At 43.4% G+C, this 18,455-nt stretch overlaps 1 protein-coding gene across 9 annotated transcripts in view; it reads right to left on the bottom strand.

Moving 5' to 3' along the window:
• LEMD1 (LEM domain containing 1) overlaps positions 1-18,455 on the bottom strand; it is a 561,429-nt gene that overhangs the window by 199,868 nt on the left and 343,106 nt on the right. For 6 of the 9 annotated variants that reach the window (XM_078644617.1, XM_078644619.1, XM_078644615.1 and 3 more), the window contains exon 5: positions 3,218-3,328. The exons of 2 other annotated variants lie outside the window; for them this stretch is intronic. In XM_078644617.1, the coding sequence (XP_078500743.1) occupies positions 3,218-3,328 (111 nt within the window). The remainder of the gene's footprint in view (positions 1-3,217; positions 3,329-18,455) is intronic. One more of the 9 variants, XM_078644612.1, reaches the window with a different exon arrangement.

The raw sequence follows: 18,455 nt of genomic DNA, 5'->3' as shown, positions 1-18,455 counted from the left end.
TTAAATTCTCCCGCGTAGTACCATGATACTAGGCAACTTACAGACCCATTATGTAATTTTTTGCTTTGCTTTGCTTTTCCTACTACTGCATGAGAAATTTAATTTTCACTGGTGGCGTTATTTATGCAAAAATGTCCTGCACTTACTACATACCTTGTTGTGATCTAGGAGTTTAATCTAATCATTGCTTATATGTTCATCGAGAAGTTGTTTCCTACATAGAAAGATGTTTCTGATTTCCATGTTTGAAATCTAAAGAAACTAATGCATTTTGAAATTGTGCGCATTACAGAAGCTTTCTTGATGCTGATGCTAGTGTGGTAATTTCTTGCGAATTTAGGATTAGGTGGCTTTGCCACTGTGGTGGTACATGGGCGGATTGAAAGGATGACGAGCAATATTTTAAAGCATTCAATATAGAAATAGGATTCAAAATAACTTTGTGCCGCTATGTGGTCGGTACAGGTAGGGGATGTTCATCAGTTCTGCTTATTTTTATTTTGAGAAAATATAAAGCTGTGCCCAACTGATATATATGCAGTATTCGTGTTGGCGAATAGAATTCTCGTTCATGTGATACTGCACGATTTCATCCTGCCCGACTGCTATTTATATCTACTGTGATCGACTTATGCTGCAGAACCATATTTATAGGCAAGATACTACTCCAGCATAGATAATTCATATTCACACGCTCAAATAATAATAACAGGCAGTATATATTGAATAGTAGGTGCAAACCAACTCCACCATATCTGAGCATGTTACGAAGGACCTCTTTCACAGCTGCAGGTTCTCTTAACATTTCTGTGTTTAAATAGGAGTGTTTTGAGAACATGTGGGTTCTTTCATGTGGCCACTCTAAAATGTCTAAAAGTGGCACCACTGTGTAGTGGGCTTTTGTTGCTACCACGGCTTTTGGTGAATGAGTGGTCACTCTTCCCTGAACGGGGTGGCTGAGTTGGATATCACAGAAGTGACTGCTGCAGCCATTGGCACCCCATGGTCGGAAAGATGGCTTTTTCCGGGCTGACCAAAAGTCACTAAGAGCTGGTCTTAGTCTGAAGTCTTTCGTCCTTACCACATAGAGCTTCAGGCATCAGTGAATATCCAGTAATACAGCAAGCTCTCAAACGAAGTGATAGCATTTGGGGGGAAAAAAGTCGATATATAACTTTAAGTGGACATTTTGCATCATTAAAACTAATTTAGAGTTCATTTGAATAATTTTAGCTTCATAAAATTAGCTAATTGAAAAGGCACCCCCAATCCCAAACCTGGCTGCTTATACCGGATGTAGAACGAGCACTTCTTGTTGGCCTCAGTGACAAATAGGGCCAAATACCTTGTGATACTTCGTAATCTTGCAGAGTGCACTAGCCCAGCTGTACCTGATGCTTGGTAGGTGTTCTGCAGTAAGAAAAATATCATATCGAGTAGCTCATTAACAAAGTAGTAGAACCTCCTCCTTTCCCTCTGTATTGGCTGACTAAGTAAATGCAGGAGATGTCCATCATGAACAAAGACGAGCTTTGCATCCATGCATGGGAGCCAAGTATCCTTCAGAGGAACACGTGCAGGATGCTACAAATGGCCATTAGCTCAAGGACATTGATATATCCCCATCTCTTAGCCTTTTGTGAACAGCTCTTGAATGTGGCATCACAGCCTTACGTCGACATATCTGCAATCGTGGCAAAGTGTGGAGCTTTAACTAGAAACCATAGTCATGCAGAGATGTTCTGCTCTTTACCACACCATGGTCGGGCGGTCTTCAACTGTTATGTCATATAACAGGTTTATCCCAGCAGCCGGTAAGATGCACCCACTTAGTCGAGTTCCTCTTGTATGGACCTCACCCTTATATTGCAACACTATCAAGTCAGGTTTCAAAATAGCTGCCTGGATTAATAATGCAATCCATATGGGCAAGCGTGTCCTGAATGTATGTCTAGGACACCTTCCAAAAACTGAAGGAGGGCAGTAGGGTACAATGTTAACTTTACTGTTGAGGGTTAACCATACAGAGTCAGAGAGATGGAGGAAAGGCTTTTTAGAAGCTTACACTAGTAGCTGTATTTTTCTCTCCACCAGCTGGTTAGCTGGGTAAGAGACCACCACATCACCTAGTCCACAGTGAAATGCCACCACTGGTACCAGGCACTTCGTAATGATCCCTTTGAGTTGATTTTACGCCAAAGGGGAGACTCTGAATTAGTGATCGAGACTGGTCCTGTATAACAGGTACATTAAAACGTGGATCCTTACTTCTCCAGCATCTGTACAAAATATTTTAGAAGGTTCAAAACTAAATGAAAAGGAGACTTCAAGGGCTCAATTGCAGGTCTATCTCCAGAAACTGATGACCTGATGCACAAGGACTTTGTGCTCTTCTATTTCCGACACATGTTTTGTGTTTTTGTGTGATGCACCAAGTAAGGGCTGGGTACAGGTTACCATATCAGAGCATAAAAGCCTTGTCCCCTCTCATAAAATGGTGAAATGTTGGTGCACCAACGCCAGGTTTGGAGCTGGCGTCACCAGTAGAATTATGCCAAATCCAAGAAAACCTAGTATAAATGGAACAGGCCGGTGGAGGAAGCGGGCAAGAAGCTCTTCCTATTGGTGAAAAAAAACTCCAACTGTGCTGAGACGATTGGTGATTCAAGCAATGAGCATACTACATGTCCAGAGAAGGGCGTATTCATGCTGAAAAGGATAGCATCATTTAGAGGCTTTGTTCCACTACTCCTGCTGTACAGGCAGTCAGTCCTGAAAGTGGTAAGGAGCTTGAGTAGGATGAAAGTTCACAACAATGTTAATTTATTATTACAAAGCAAAGTAATTAAATCAGGGACTTTCAAAAAACACATGCACAGGAAGAAAGGTCGGGCCAATGATGAAAGAGCAACACTGTCAAGTGTTCCTTTAGATGGGGCAGAGCCGATTCAGGATTGCCTGCAGAGCAATGCTATCCCTCTGGTTGAAACCTCGTATTCAGGAAGGTGTGCAAAGAACTGGAAAAAAAGCTTATCTGGATCACATATGCGTCACTCCCCATAACCAACATGCACAAAGTCTACAAAATCATTGACTATCTTTATACCATTCCAGCGGATCCCAAAATTATTCCACCACAAGTGAAAAAATTAAACGACGGTGAACTTTTCTCCAAATATGCAAACCCAGTGACACCCCCAGTGCTCCGTTTATTTACATCATGATGCGCCGTGCGAGCAGGGGTTGTACAATCGCTGAGTTTTGAGATGGGCGTCAAAGAGGAGCGCCGAGGCACAGGGACCACCACAGTAAGCATTGGACGTTTCTGCTAAGGAAAGTTTACAACAAGACATTAAATGTACAGAACATTCAAGTAGTCCTATATAAGCACATACCATGGTGAGCTATAGTACAATGCAACTAGTCGGACTAAACAAACCATCTTTCAGGTGCTTCAATCCTCATAACTCATGAATTAAGATACACAATGGACCATTGAGTGGATTTTTTTAATCCACATCAATTTCTTAAGAGGAGGTAAAGCACAGTTGCACATTAACAGGAGACACACAGCATAAGTTACCTTGAAGTAGAATCAGCAGCGCAACTTAACCCACGACTACGGGCTAAACGTGACAATAACTTTAGCACTTATTACCCTGTTCCAAAGGACCTCATTTGAACAGGGGTTATGCTGGCTGCGAGAAGCAAAGTAAAAATCGGGGCGAGACAGAAGGGAGTGTAAGGAATTTGAGGGGGGGGGGGGGGAGTGAGGCAAGGCAGTACTGATCTGTGAGAGTCATGGCAGCAGAGCGGGCCAAAAGGGACACAACCAGCACAAGAACCACTAGCAGGGGCAAGGAAGTGGCACTGTATCACTGGCAGAGTGGAACAGAAGTGGCAGAAATAAAGTTACTTACCTTTGGTAACCTTATTTCTACTATATTCTCGCTCATTTGATACCTCTTTTCCAGGTGCCAAATTGCATATGCAAATAGCATCCCCCAGAAATAGAGCTCCACCACCAGCAGGTGGTACCGTAAGTGGGTACAATAAGGTTTCAGCCACTGCTTGATAAAGTCCAGATATGATTGGGTGCAGACTGGCGTGCTGCCGTCAGTACCCAACATTGATCATCCCCCACCAAGGCATGTAGACAGTAATTAAAAGACCGAAACTATAATAGCTTATGATATTGATATACATCCTATAAATCACAGCACTGATTGTTCAAAGGAGGACGAAGTGCAGTGAGGAAGTTGTGGGAAGACCAAGTATCCACAGTAAATAAATGTAACTTAGCCTTCGGTTGGACGCTTCTTTCTGCAGTCTTCACCTTAGGTAGAAGTCCAAAGCAATGCTCTCAAGGAGGTTGGATGGAGTAGTGCCAGTTAACCAAGGAAGTCATGCAACACAGCACTTGTTAAGTCTCAGTCACTGTGAGCCTGAGCAGCGGTGCAATATTACTAACCAAAAGCAAGTTGCTGCCCTGAAAATCTCCACCACCAGGATGCCAAAAAAGCAAAATAGGCTGTCATGGCCCTCACGAAGCGGACAAAAATACGAGTCAGAGTTTGGTATTTGGCCAAAGTATAACTGATATTTGTGCAAAAGGTAATCATGAAATGAAAAATACATTTATATAGCGCATGGCTACCCGGGGGCATCGCAGCACTGGGCAAGACTAGAGACCAGTAGCAGAGAAACTTAGGGAAACAGTAGTGTCTTCAGCTGCTTTCGGAAGGCAGGATGGTTAGATTCCCTGTGGAGATACAGTGGCAGTGCGTTCCAGAGATTGGCCGCATTATGAGAAAAGAGTCGGCCGTCACTTCTGGCTCTTTTAATCCTTGTGACTTCAACCAGGTGAAGTTTGTCCGAACGCAGTTTCCGGTTGGCCTTGTAGGGGCGGAACATGTTAGAGTTTATCGGAGGCCCGTTCCCTTGCATGGACTTATGGACAATACAGAGGGCCTTGAAGCTAATTCGCTCTTTCAACAGTAGCCAATGAAGGGAGCAAAGGGCAGGTTTTGCTGAGAGGATATTAGACATTCCCGACAACAGTATGGCTGCGCAGTTTTGAACAGTTTGAAGTTTCGTAATTACTCCGATTGGGGTCCCAAGTATAGTGCAGTTCCATAATCTATCCTCGAGAGTATCAGTGATTGGACAACTATTGTTTTGGCCTGGGTAGGAAGAAGAGGAAGCACTTTGCGAGCCATTCTGAGCAGGCCATAACAAGTGGCCACAGTCTTCCTTGCTTGCACTCTACATGTCAAGTTCTGATCTAACCAAATGCCCAGACTCTTTATCTCGGTCTTCAGGAACTGGGCCCATATATGCTGGCCACATAATGCTCAATGTAAAGCTTGAGGGATTGCCCAGGATCATGATCTCAGTATTTCCACCATTGAGCTGAAGGTGGGACACCCCCATCCACGCAACAACCAATTGGGTATCGTCGGCGTAGGTCACCATGAGGATTCCGAAAGGGGCAGCGATAGCCACCATCGGGGCCATATACTCGTTAAAAAGAGTCTGGCTTAGCGATGAGCCCCGAGGGACACCACACAGCAAAGGCAAGGATTTTGAAACTGTCTCCCCCTTCAAATATCTGGAAAAATCTTCCCTCCAGGAAAGAGCACAACCATTGCAATGCAGTGCCAGTTACTCCTATCTTTCTGAGACAGTGAGTCAGAATACAGTGATTCACCGTATCAAATGCTGCACTCAGGTCAAGGAGTATAAAGGCTGACGAACCAGTTGAGTCCAGGATCTTTCTGCTTTCTTCTACCACTGCTAACAGAGTGGTTGCCGTACTTTGTCGCGGGTGGAATCCTGTTTGGCAGGGGTGAAGTATATTATGGGATTCTAGAAAATTTGAAAGGGTATGGTTAACATATTTCTCAGCGATCTTGGCAGTTCCAGGAAGAAGGGAAATGGGGCAGTAGTTGCCGAGGTCCGCTCGGTCTAGATTGGGTTTTTTCAGTAATGTCTTCACCATGTCCCCATTCCAGTTGGAAGGGAACCATTCCTGTAGCGAGTCTGGCATTAATCACATCAGTGATGATAGGGGCAATTATGGGTGTTACCCTTTTCATGACGTTCAGTGGTTCGGCATAACTGAGCGAGCCACTTTTCACCGAGGACAGCAGGGTCAAAAGCATTTCCTGGGGGAGAGAAGGAATAACCTCCAACAAGTGTCAGGTTAAAAGTGGACCTCAACCTATGTGCTCATTTAAGGTGTCACCTTCGTTGTCAATTCGGGGCAGAAGTTTAAGAATATTCTGTATTTTAGTGGTAAAGAACTCTGCCTGTTTATTGCATCGTTGGCCCTAAGTGTCTGGGACAACTGGCGGGGCAGGGGTTTTGAGGATTTTTTTTTTTTTTATAAGGAAGGTTTCTCTGGAGGAGTTGGCGGCTGACAGGATTTTTCCATCGTAATAGGAGGCCTGGGCCTTTTTAATTTATTTTTGCTCTATAAAAGCCAATGGCACTCCTATATTCCAGCTTCTTGCTTGGTGAAAAATCTTTCCTCAAGCTCCTTTCCAATACCTTGCAACACTGTTTTAAAAAGCGTAATTCAGAGGAGTACCAGGGAGCTTTAAGGGGACCACCGGTCTTTTTTAATCAATATTTTTGGAAGGACCACATTCAGTGAGTCCTCTATCCATCTGCAGTACTTATCATCATTGGCTACCACTGGACTGGGATCAGACTAAGTCGAGATTGTGCGCTTGCCTTCGATTTGCACTTTTTGGCGGCAACAAGTCCCACAAAGCAGACTAACTTTGTCCTGTGGGCAGCAGTCGAGATGCAATAAGATACAGCATGCCTGTGATCCAGTCTTTGCAATCTCTCCTTTTAAAAGGGGTGAGAATTAAAGGGTGGAAAAAGATCAACTGGTCCACGTGTAAGGCAGATAACACTCTGCAAGGTGTGTAGTACCAGTTTATCTGGGTAGCACACAGTAAATGGCTGCCAGTCCAAAACTGTATTAGTTCACTGACCCTATGGGCCAAAGTTATTGCCACTAGGAATACAGTCTTCTATGTCAGCAAATAGATTGGTCAATTGTTCTGATAGCGAGGACAGGAGGAAAGTTAATACTACATTGATAGCTTACTAGGGAACAATAAACTACATGGGAGGGAACAAATAGTGTAAACGTTTCAGAAAATGTACCACCAAGTGGAACCCAAAGAGGGTTGGTCAGGTAGACACATGAAAGCACACAAAGCAGCCAAATACCCTTTATTCTGGCAATGTCCACATACTGATGAGGAAGGGATATCACAAAGCACACTACATCAGCAAGGAGAGAATGTAAAGGATTCTAACTTTAAGACTCTTACCAAGAAACAAAGTTTAGCCAGAGGACTGCTTAAGAAGATTTCCTAGCATGTTTCCTGGCAGCTAAATTGATAGCAGCTCCTAATCTATTGAGTGCAGCCAATACTTTGATATTGGTAAATATGCATGGAGCGGTCGTGAGTATAACCGTGAACTAAAAATGCTGCAACAAAAGGTTGAACCTGAGGTAATGTCGGAGGGGGGAGATGCAGTAGTTGAATATGGGTTTTCTGGAGATCCAGGGACACCAACAAATCTCCTGCACCAGAAGCCAGCAGAACCTGGCTCATGAATAGCATTTTGAACTTTTCCTATGTAGTGAGAAGTTTTAAGAGACACAAGTCCAGGATGATTATGAGAATTTCATCCTTCTTGGGGACCAAGAAGTAAAAAGAAAAACCCTGTGCTCCTCTCCTCTTGGGGCACCACTTCTATGGCCACTTTTTCAACAAGGCAAAAATCTCCACCTTCAAGTTGAGGCATGTTTTAGGGAGAATGTCCTGAGAAAGGAAGCATTCCAGTGAGGAGAAGGGGAAGGTTGAAGCCGGTGTGGATAAATTAGAGCACCCAGGTTCCAAAGCAATGGTCTCTATATTGGTGACAAAGTTGGAGACCATTTCCTCTCCTGGAAATTGGCAATGGAGGGTGGATGGGCTTGGAGGAAGAAGATCTAGCAGTAAATGTTAAAGATTGGAGCCGTGGCTTACTTTGGCATTTCTTAGGTACACCCCTGACTTGAAAGGAGCGATATAGAAGCTGTGAGTCTAAACCAGTTGGTGAGGCTGCTATTCTTTGAAGAAGCTGTGGAAGAGACAGCAGTGTTGGTTAAACTGCTTCAGTGGAGAAACCAGGCTCAGCACACGTGCTGTAACGCATTTTTTTTAATTTTAAAGTATTCCAGGAAGGAATGTACCTTCTACACTGAAGAACTGCTTGCTATCGAAGAGAACGCACATTTGGGTTGCCTGGACATCCCCAGAAAGGTTTGTCAAGTGCCTCCTGGTGTGCCAGCAAATAGTAACATTCGATGATCAAGCAATTGTGTCGGCAAGATCGAGGACACAATTCAAGATCTGTTTAGAGAAATGGATCTTGAAATGTTGGAGAAGACCAATTAAGGTAATTTTGACAATCTATAGAGTATTGACAAGTTGGCCAAGACGTAGCGTTGGAAGTGAACAAAACTAACCTGCTTGAAGCAAAAGCTTTCCTAAAGGCACCACCTACAGATGTCACAAACACGAGTAGGACATCAGTTTGCAGTATCGTCTGCAGGATGTGTATCACAAATTCTTAGGTTGAGACTTATGACCTAGTTGCTGTCGGTTTCTTGAGGAATTACTGTGGTGAAATACTGAGAAGAGCAAAACTGTCAATGAGGCGTGGAAAAACAGGAACAGATACCAGCATAATCATCTGTGCCATATGAACCCCAGGTAATCGCATTCAGAGAAAGCTGTGGCTGAAGTCACATGGCACAACAACCTTACAGTACTAGAGAGCATTTATTTGGGTAAAAGTTTCTGCATTCAGTCTGGCGTCTGAAGGATATTCATAAGGTGGGACATCTGCAGGAAGAAGCATTCATCAGACACTAAGAAATACAACAAGGCAAAAAAGGCAATTGCAACGTGGTGGAGATGAAGTACAAGGAAACCGAGCAGATGGATGTTCAGGAAAGGGAGGGGATTAGCAGGAGCATAGGTGAGTAAATGAAATCCATAGAGCATACAAGAAGTCCAGGGCACAGAATAGCCATGGGAAGTTGGTGGCAATGGTAGGCCAGAAGCACATGGAAGAAAGGGGCATAAAAAAGGTACCCGTCGTGGCCGGTACATTAGGCATGGGGTGACACTGAGGAGCATGGAAAGTTAATCAGTGTGTCCCATTATGCAACTCACTTTTTCCTTGAACAGCTGCCTGCCTGGTACTCTTGCAATGGTCCAAGTGACTGTTACAGTGTGCACTACAACTTCTGTGTGCACCTTTAATAGACCTAGTCTCAGAATAAGGACTACAAAAGGACTGCTTTCGTTCCAACTGACAAACATTAGTGTCTCATTGTCCAAGACGTCACAGCATCTTTTTGCTTGAAAAAGCTTAGATGCATCTTCACTCCGCAATAAAACCCAACAGCATGATGCACTGCAACAACCACTTAATTGGCAAAGGCAGAAAATAGGTGTCCTAGTGTACTGCATCATACTATGGCAATACATTTCACCCTAGTACTACACAACACGGCATCGCGCAAAATGTAAAAGGAATGGATGCAAGTGTGTAGGGTAGGAGTGTGGGATTAGCATAAAAGAAGGCTACAATTTCAGGCTGCTCAAAAATCAATGGGAAACTTAAGCAATTCTATGCAACTTATCTGTGCCAGATGTGTCTGCAGCTCAATGCACAATTGGCGCCCTATGGCTTTCGCTACCCTCCCATGCCCACAACCTGTCCTTGATTCACTGAGCTGTCTGTTTTAGAGTTAGAACCGAAGCAGGTACATTTAGGCTTGGTTGGCAAATAGGAATTCAGAGCTAGGAGGACTGTTATTAGCAACAGAAGGCTATATGGTTTCGTGTAAAGTGCACGTGTGCACTCCAAGCCTTCAAGGAGTATATCAGAATTTGATGTGGCGAAAAGATCTTTTATATAAAACACCTGTGCTTGGTCTTTCTCTGGCTCCACCTAAAATGGAAAGCAGAACAGCTATAAACTCAGTTGATCACCTCATGTTCCTATTCTCTAGAACATTTTCTCAGAAACATAATTAATTCTTTTTGTGGAGCCTGGTGTTTGTTATAATGGAAATTCACGATAGGGAGTAGTGAGAAAAGATCTGTCTTGATCATGGGTGAAGTCTTGTCTAAAAATGAATACTTTTTTTATGCCTAGAGGACAGGTTTGATCTATAAGGGATAATCTTTGCAACTATGATTCGAGAAATCCCTCTATGAATTCTATTAAGGGATTTGTCCAGTCATTGATTCAACAGAATCTGGTGTTTCAGATGAATTAAGATTATAGAAACTGTCTGTAGAGCTTCCATAGCTTTCTGACGAGTGTGCGTTGATCAACTAGTTTGTGTGGGTAGACAAAATAATTTCTGCCATGTTTCAATTTAAAAAACAACAAGTGATGGACTGAATGTGGATCAAAGCCATTATCTGACCCAGGGTGGTGTGGAGTGCAAAAAAACGATGGATTTGGGCCCAGATCTTTTGACTGGGGGAGTGTGTGACATTGATCCACATTCAGTCCATCACTTGTTGTTTTTTGCAAATGTTTCAATTTAAAGCAAGGTCCACGAAGAGCAAAGACAGAGGAATCGTTGCCCCGAACCATTTTACTGTGGTGGACACAAGAGAAGAATTACACTGGACCAGCTGCAGACTGTTCAACGATTGTTGATTTAGCTTTTGGACTCAAACTGACTTTTTGAAAAAAAGGAGGGGCAATTCCTGAAAACAGCTGTATTAATAATTACAATGGCAACTAAGGAGAGAACCCCTCAGCAAGACTGGACAAAAAAAGAAAAAGTTCTTATCTCCAGAAATAAAATCAGTTAGGTATTTGAGAACTTAGTGAGTCAAGTCTGCTGTGACTAGTAGATTAAAAACAAGCATTGTCAAATCAAATATGTTTTGTGTTTGGGATCTATTGGATTTAGTAATGCCTTTTAGTTATGATTTACAGCGGCATCATGGCTAAAAGCACAAAGGGACAATGACGCTGCCACATTTTGTAGGCGCACCCATGAGATGACATGGGAGAGAGAGGTGGAAAAAAAAATAAGTTACTTACCTGTACCTGCAGTTATCCAGTATTGGCATATTTCATAGATTCACATGTTTGAATCATTCCCAGAAGTGGGAGTCCCCCGGTACCATAGTAAAGGTGTATGTATATCTACCATAGTCTATAATGGCACTCAGCTATCAGTTTAATAGCCTATGTCCCTTATAAAAAAGGACCAAACTTGAACTATGACCAATCAGGTGCTAGCACCCTCTAGAACACTCCTGAGAGAGGCTGAGTCCCTCAGATTTTCAAGCACAAATGGGAATATTATTCCTAGTCATAAGGGGAGCCTCTCAGGGGAGGAGTGTGGGTCACGTGAATCTATGAAAGATACCAATACCGGATAACTGCAGTTACAGGTAAGTAACTTATTTTCTTAGCCAGTATTGGATCTTACATAGATTCACATGCTTGAATCAGAATAGGAAGCAGTATTGTAGGTAATTTAAGTACCCTTAGAGGATGGTGGGTGAAAGCAATATGCACATATAGTATATACTTGATCTATATTGAGATTGTAAGCATCTGTAACTTTAAATAAGCATCAATAGAATATATATATATATATATATATATATATATATATATACATACACATATATACATATACACACACACATATATATATACACACACACACACACACACACTCTGCCACGAAACAATAAAGCGCGCACGCAGATCAGAATTGCCAGTGCAGAAATGGATTTATTGTATCGTAAATCTGCAACTCGTTTCAACAGACCAGTGATCTTGATAACACAGTGATACACAAAGAGGCATCAATATACGCACATAAGTTAGGCTGACATTTCACTCACACAAAACCAGAGAAATTCAGCAGTTATAGTTTGCTGAGTTAACTATAACTTGCGACCCACAAAGCACTGCTTATGACATCACCCAGTGACTGGTTTTAAAATGCTTACGAGTGTAAAATCTATATAACAAGGTGTATTGATGAATCAATCAATCTGGATTTTGTGAAGCACTACTCACCCGCAAGGGTCTCAGGGCACTGGGGAAGGGCATGAGCAGCTCCGTTTGGGTCATTCAAAGAGCCAGGTCTTGAGGTCCTTCCTGAACTGGTGCAGAGTCTGCATCCGTCGGATGTGAAGGGGGAGTTCGTTCCAGGCCTCGGCTGTGAGGTAGGAGAAGGATCTTCTGCCCGCTATGGTCCTGTAAAAGCGCAGGACGGTGGCTAAGGAGAGGTTGGCTGAGCGGAGGTTTCTCTTGGGGGAATTGAAGGAGATTCGGTCGTTGAGGTATTGGGGTCCAGTGTGGTGGAGGGCCTTGAAGGCGTGTGTGAGCAGCTTGAACATTGTCCTCCTTTTGACAGGGAGGTTGTGGAGGTGTTGAGGGATGGTCGTGTTGTGGGATATCGAGTTTAAGTCTCGCTGCAGCGTTCTGGACGGTCTGGAGTATGTAGAAGAGTTTTTTCTGCTGATTCCAGCATAGAGTTTGTTGCCGTAGTCCAGTCTTCTGGTTATGAGTGCGTGGGTGATGGTTTTGATGGAGTCGGGCGTAGGGGGGGGAGGGGGATCTGGATCCACTTGAATATCTTGCGAAGTATGCAGAGGGTGTTGAAGCATGCGGAGGATATGGCATGGATCTGGCGAATCATGGTGAGTAAGGAGTCTAGTATGATGCAGAGATTGCGTGCGTGGTCCGTTGAAGTTGGTTGGTTTCCGAGGGCGGGGGGCCCCCAAGTGATGCCCCATGTGGACGGGGCGGAGCCGAGGAGGACTTCTGTTTTCTCACAGTTGAGCTTCAGGCAGCTGTTGGTCATCCAGGTTGTGACAGCTTTCATCTCTTCTTGGTGAAGCCAGGTTCCTTGGTGAGGCAGAGGATGAGCTGGGTGTCAACGGCGTAGATGATGCTGAGCCCATGGTTTTTGCAGATGGTTGTGAGGGGGGCCATGTGGATGTTGAAGAGGGTGGGGCTGAGGAAGGATACTTGGGGAATTCCGCATCTGATCTTTTTCGGTTCTGAGAGGAAGGGTGGGAGTCTTATTTTCGGTGTTCTGTCTGAGCGGAAAGATTGTATCCAGTCTAAAGCTTTTTCTAGGATGTCTGCATCGTGTAGTCTGGTGGCTAGTGTGCAGTGGGAGACAGTGTCTAAGGCTGCTGATAGGTCCAGGGGGATGAGAACTGCCGTGTGGCCTTGGTCGAGGAGGGCACGGATGTAGTCAGTGGCGGCGAGGAGGGTGAGTCTCGATGCTGTGGTTGCTGTGGAATCCGGATTGAGAGGCATCTAGGATGCCGTTGGTTTCTATGAAGTGTGCTAGCTGGGTGTTGACTGCCTTTTCAATGACTTTGGCCGTAAAAGGAAGCAGTGAGATGGGCCTGAAGTTCGAGGTCTGTCGGGGGGCTTCTTTAGGAGGGGGTTGATGCTGGTGCGTTTCCAGATGTCTGGAATATGGCGGTCTCGAGGAAGCAGTTGATAGTTTGGCAGTGCTCGAGTGTGATGGCAGTTGCAGCCTTGTGGAAGATGTGCGGTGGGCAGGGGTCAGAAGGTGCTCCGGAGTGGTTCTCTTTATTGTCTTTAAGGTGAATGAATCAGTGGCTGTAGGAGTACCTGTATAGATTCAGTGGATGCGTGACTGACGGTATAAGTGAGTGATTAGGTGTCTCAGTGAATGTAGAAGTGAGTGACTATGTTTTGACAAAGTATGTATCAGTCTATCAGATGGTGTCTAAGTGGCTATATGGGTTGGTGAGTGGGGATGAGTGGCTGCAATGGTGATTGATAGGGTATCTGAGTACCTGTATGGATGTATGAGTTTGTGGCTGGGTGAGAGTGTGTGTGTGACTACCTGCATGGATTGGTGAGTCAGTAGCTGTATGGGTTAGTGAGTATGTAAGTGAAGGGCTGTATGGGTGACTGAGTGTGTATGGGTGTGTCGGTGACTGAAGGAGTGTGTCAGTAGTATATGGGTGAGTAACTGGATATGTGAAAGGCAGTGAGGGTGAATGTTTAGTATATGAGTGCCTATGTGCGAGTGAGGCATTGTGATAGTGGCTGTTGTGATAGTGGCTGTATAGGCGAGTGTATGCTTGTATCAGTGACTGTAGGTGAGTGTGTTAGTATCTGTATGAATGAGTGAGTGCGTATAACTGTAAAGGTGGGTAAATGGCAGAGTGAGTGACTCTAGGTGAGTGAGTAGGTGTGCGAGTAGCTCTACGAGTGGCTGACAGTGTGAGTGGCTGTATGGGTGACTGAGTGGATGTGTGTGTAGACCTACGATTCAGAGAGGGGGTGTAAGTACTGGTATGGGTGTGTCAATGGTAGTGTGGAAGTTGGAGTGGGTGTATGAAAGGTTATATGGGGTATGAGTGCATCATCCACAGAATCTCTGATCCACACAATCAGTAATGTCATTAGCCATGTCATGAGTGACATAATATGTGAGGTCATAAGCAGTGCATTGCGGGGGTGATGGTTATAGTTAGCTCAGCTAAGTAGAACTGCTGAATTTCTCTGCTTTTATACGAGAAAAATGCCAGCCTAACCAAAACGCTCCATAAAACTTTGGTTTTTTTCAGTGAATTTCGAAGGTTTTTCAAAATCTATTTCCCTACTAGAATGCTCATGTAACCGATCAATTTTTTATTTAATATTAAGGTTTTTAAATTGTATTTTTGATCTAAACTCTATAAGGGGTATTTTGATAAGCTTGTATTTTCTTCAGTGGATTAATAAGGGTTGTTTTTATTTTTCTTTAAATTTTTTATATTCGCAAAAACGTCGACAGGGCGTTTCCAAGTATCCTGAAACTCTGCATCCAGTCTTCAGTATAGCAACCACATATACACTCAACTAATGCAACGGCCCTTGTCAGAGCCAACCTAGTACCCGAAATATTGGGACTTTTTTCTAAAGGGTTTATTTTTCTTTAGTTTTTTGTGATCTTTGCATCTATGTTGCAATCCTCGCGGAAAAGTCGTAAAAACAGAAAACAAAAGCAGACATTCAAAGACCACCAACACAGCCAAAAATAATATGTAAAAATAAATCCTTTCTGAACATTACCCTACACATATAAATATATATACTTCTTTAAAAACATGTTAAAACTCATGTTTTTGTACTAAGCTTCTTTGAAATCCATCTTTCAGACCTATTTTCAGTTTTTGCGGTTATTCGAGATGTTGCGAAGACGTGGTTAACCATGACGATTACACCTTTTCCATAAAGTCTAAAACAGACATATCCTCACATACTACAGTATTTTACACACAAAGGGTTTCTTAACGTATTCTCTAAAGTCATGCTTTTTGTGGAGAGTTTCTATAAAAACCATCTCTAAAACCAATTTTATCTTTTCGCAGCGACTCCGGAGGTCGCATTGACGTCCGTAACCGCGACCCCCCGCAGACACGTCGTGAAAACGGAAAACAAAAGCGGACATTTAATGACCACGAACACATCCAAAATTAATATGCAAAAAAACTCCATTGCACTACACATATTACTACATATATACTTCTTTCAAAGCATGTTTAAACTAATTTTTCTTTAAAACCAATCTTTCAGACCTATTTTCAGTGTTCGCGGTTATTCAGGACGTCGCCATTAACTCCGACGGTTGCACCTTTTCCATAAAGTAAAAACACATATGCACACATATTACAGTATTTTACACACTAGGGGTTTTTTACTGTACACTTCAAACTCATGTTTTTCTAGTGTATTTCTAGAATCACCATCTCTAAAAACTATCTTCAGTTTTCGCGGTGAGACAGGACTTTAATCGTCACAATCTCGGCACGTACGTCACGAAAGCGGAAATCAAAAGCAAGAATTCAATAGCCACTACCACATTCGAAAAATATAACTACATAATTAATTCTAACTATCACTACAGATAACTCACTATATAAATAACTATAAAAACATTTATCAAAATTTCAATCTCTATAACCATGCGTATTAATGATTCACGGATATATTTTTTTATATTTCCACCAATATTCGCGACGATGTTGATAGTCGTGATATCCCCACGATGATACATGGGAAGCATGCTGTCGGTCGCGGCGTCGTGAAGATCGCACGCAATTAAAATAAAACAATTTTGGACACATAACTTGTGTCACTAACACCCCCATTTCTCAACCATGGATCAGAGTATCTCCACCCGGACCCCTTATGTGGGCTCTCACAAATTTTCAGCCCCGGGAACCGTTATGATAGATAAAATGGCAGCCATAACTTCTGTTCAGGTTCCAATCACACCATTCCCGTTGGTACGTGCATTTGCGAATAATCGTAAAACCACTGTGAAATATCCACGGCCAAAGATTTCACTGTAATTTTCGGCTTAAATATCTAAAAAAAAAAAATACTTTACGAAATTATAAAGGAACTTCCTTGAACCAACATCTACCTCCCTATCAAAATTTGATGTAAGTTCATTCAGCTGTTCGGGCTCTAGGTGTGGCTAAAGGTTTAAGGGAATTAACAATACAAATGAACCCTTATTTGGCACCCCAAAATTCTCAGTCCCCACTGCACGGATCGCCCCAAACGGTCCATGACAACCAGGACCTAACCTTGCCACTTATTTTGGAAACTTTCATGAAGATTGGTCAAACAAAGCCTAAGTTTAAGGCAAGCCAAAAAATGTTTTTCCTATGAAAACATGGCCCCTACTATAAATACCTACTGGCAGCCACATGCAGGCTATTCGGATATACACGCATACATCCACACACACCCACACACACACACACACATATCCACACACACACACACACACACACATCCCCACACAAACACACATCCCCCCACACACACACACATCCCCCCCCACACACACATATCCACACACACATATCCACACACCCATATCCACACACACACACACATATCCACACACACGCATATATCCACACACCCATATATCCTCACACACACACATATATCCACACACACACATATCCACACACACACACATATATCCACACACACACACATATATCCACACACACACACACATATCCACACACACACACATATCCACACACACACACATATCCACACACACACACATATCCACACACACACATATATCCACACACACACACACACACACACATCCACACACACACACATATCCACACACACACACACACACACACACATCCACACACACACATCCACACACACACATCCACACACACACACACATACACATATCCACACAGGTTGTTCTAGTTAGAACTTAGTTTCCATAGGAAAATAATTTTTCCTTTGGCAAAAAATCATCACAACTTTTCAAAACTAACATTACGCTCATTTCAGCTTCTATCTTGAAAGCTTTGAGGTAATCCACTAAGCGGGGGCAGAGACCCAGGGGGTGCTTAAAAGTGTGTTTCTCATGTTAATTCCCATAGGACCTTTAAACACGGCTAAAGCCTGAACTTCTACACTCCCAAGCGCCTCCTCAGATCAACCAACCACGCCCTCGCCGCCGTCCCCCGCATCCGAAGAGAGACAACAGGAGGAAGGTCCTTCTCCTACCTGGCCGCCAAGACCTGGAACTCACTTCCCACCAATCTGCGCCTGACCCAAGACCACCTCTCCTTCAGGAAGAAGCTCAAGACTTGGCTGTTCGAGCAGTAGCGGCACCCCCCCCTCCCAGCGCCTTGAGACCCTACGGGTGAGTAGTGCGCTTTACAAATGACCTGATTGATTGATTGATTGATTGAACTGCTAAACGGAATTAAACCAAATTTGGCAGAAAGGTAGTTGTTGGGTACAGGGATGCCTTTTTTGTATTTTGGTGTAAATCTGTTCAGTAGTTTAAGAGAAATTGAAAGAAGTTTCCAGTTGTATATGTAAGGGCACGTTGGACCTGCGACCCCTTCGATCTCATGAGGGGATCTAATTGGCTGCCAACACTTCAAACCATGAAGTGTTGGCAGCCACCTTGTTACTCGGTAGAACCTAGTCACAGAAAAAAGATTTAAAAAAAGGAAAAGAAAGGGGGCAGGGTATGAACCCCTTAGGCATCTTGGCAGGGTCCCACAAGGACCCTCACCCCCCACCTTAAAAATACTTTAAAAAATAATTATTTGGCAGTTTCCATTGAAGTTGAAGCTTTTAGGAGCCAGTCGTCTGGGTAGGGGAATATAGGATGACCTTGTTTCTCGACAGCCAAACACTTGGTGAATATGTGAGGGGCTGACTTAAGGCTGAATGGGAGAACGCTGAATTGGCAATGGGTACCAGCTACAGTGAAATGTAGATCTTTGAGATGAATGATGATATGGAAATATGCATCTTCCAGGTCTAGAGATGTC

This window comes from Lissotriton helveticus, chromosome 5_1, assembly GCF_964261635.1.
Source record: "Lissotriton helveticus chromosome 5_1, aLisHel1.1, whole genome shotgun sequence".
Lineage (NCBI taxonomy): Eukaryota > Metazoa > Chordata > Amphibia > Caudata > Salamandridae > Lissotriton > Lissotriton helveticus.
Note: the sequence above shows the minus strand (reverse complement) of the source record. Positions and strands in the feature narration are given on the sequence as shown.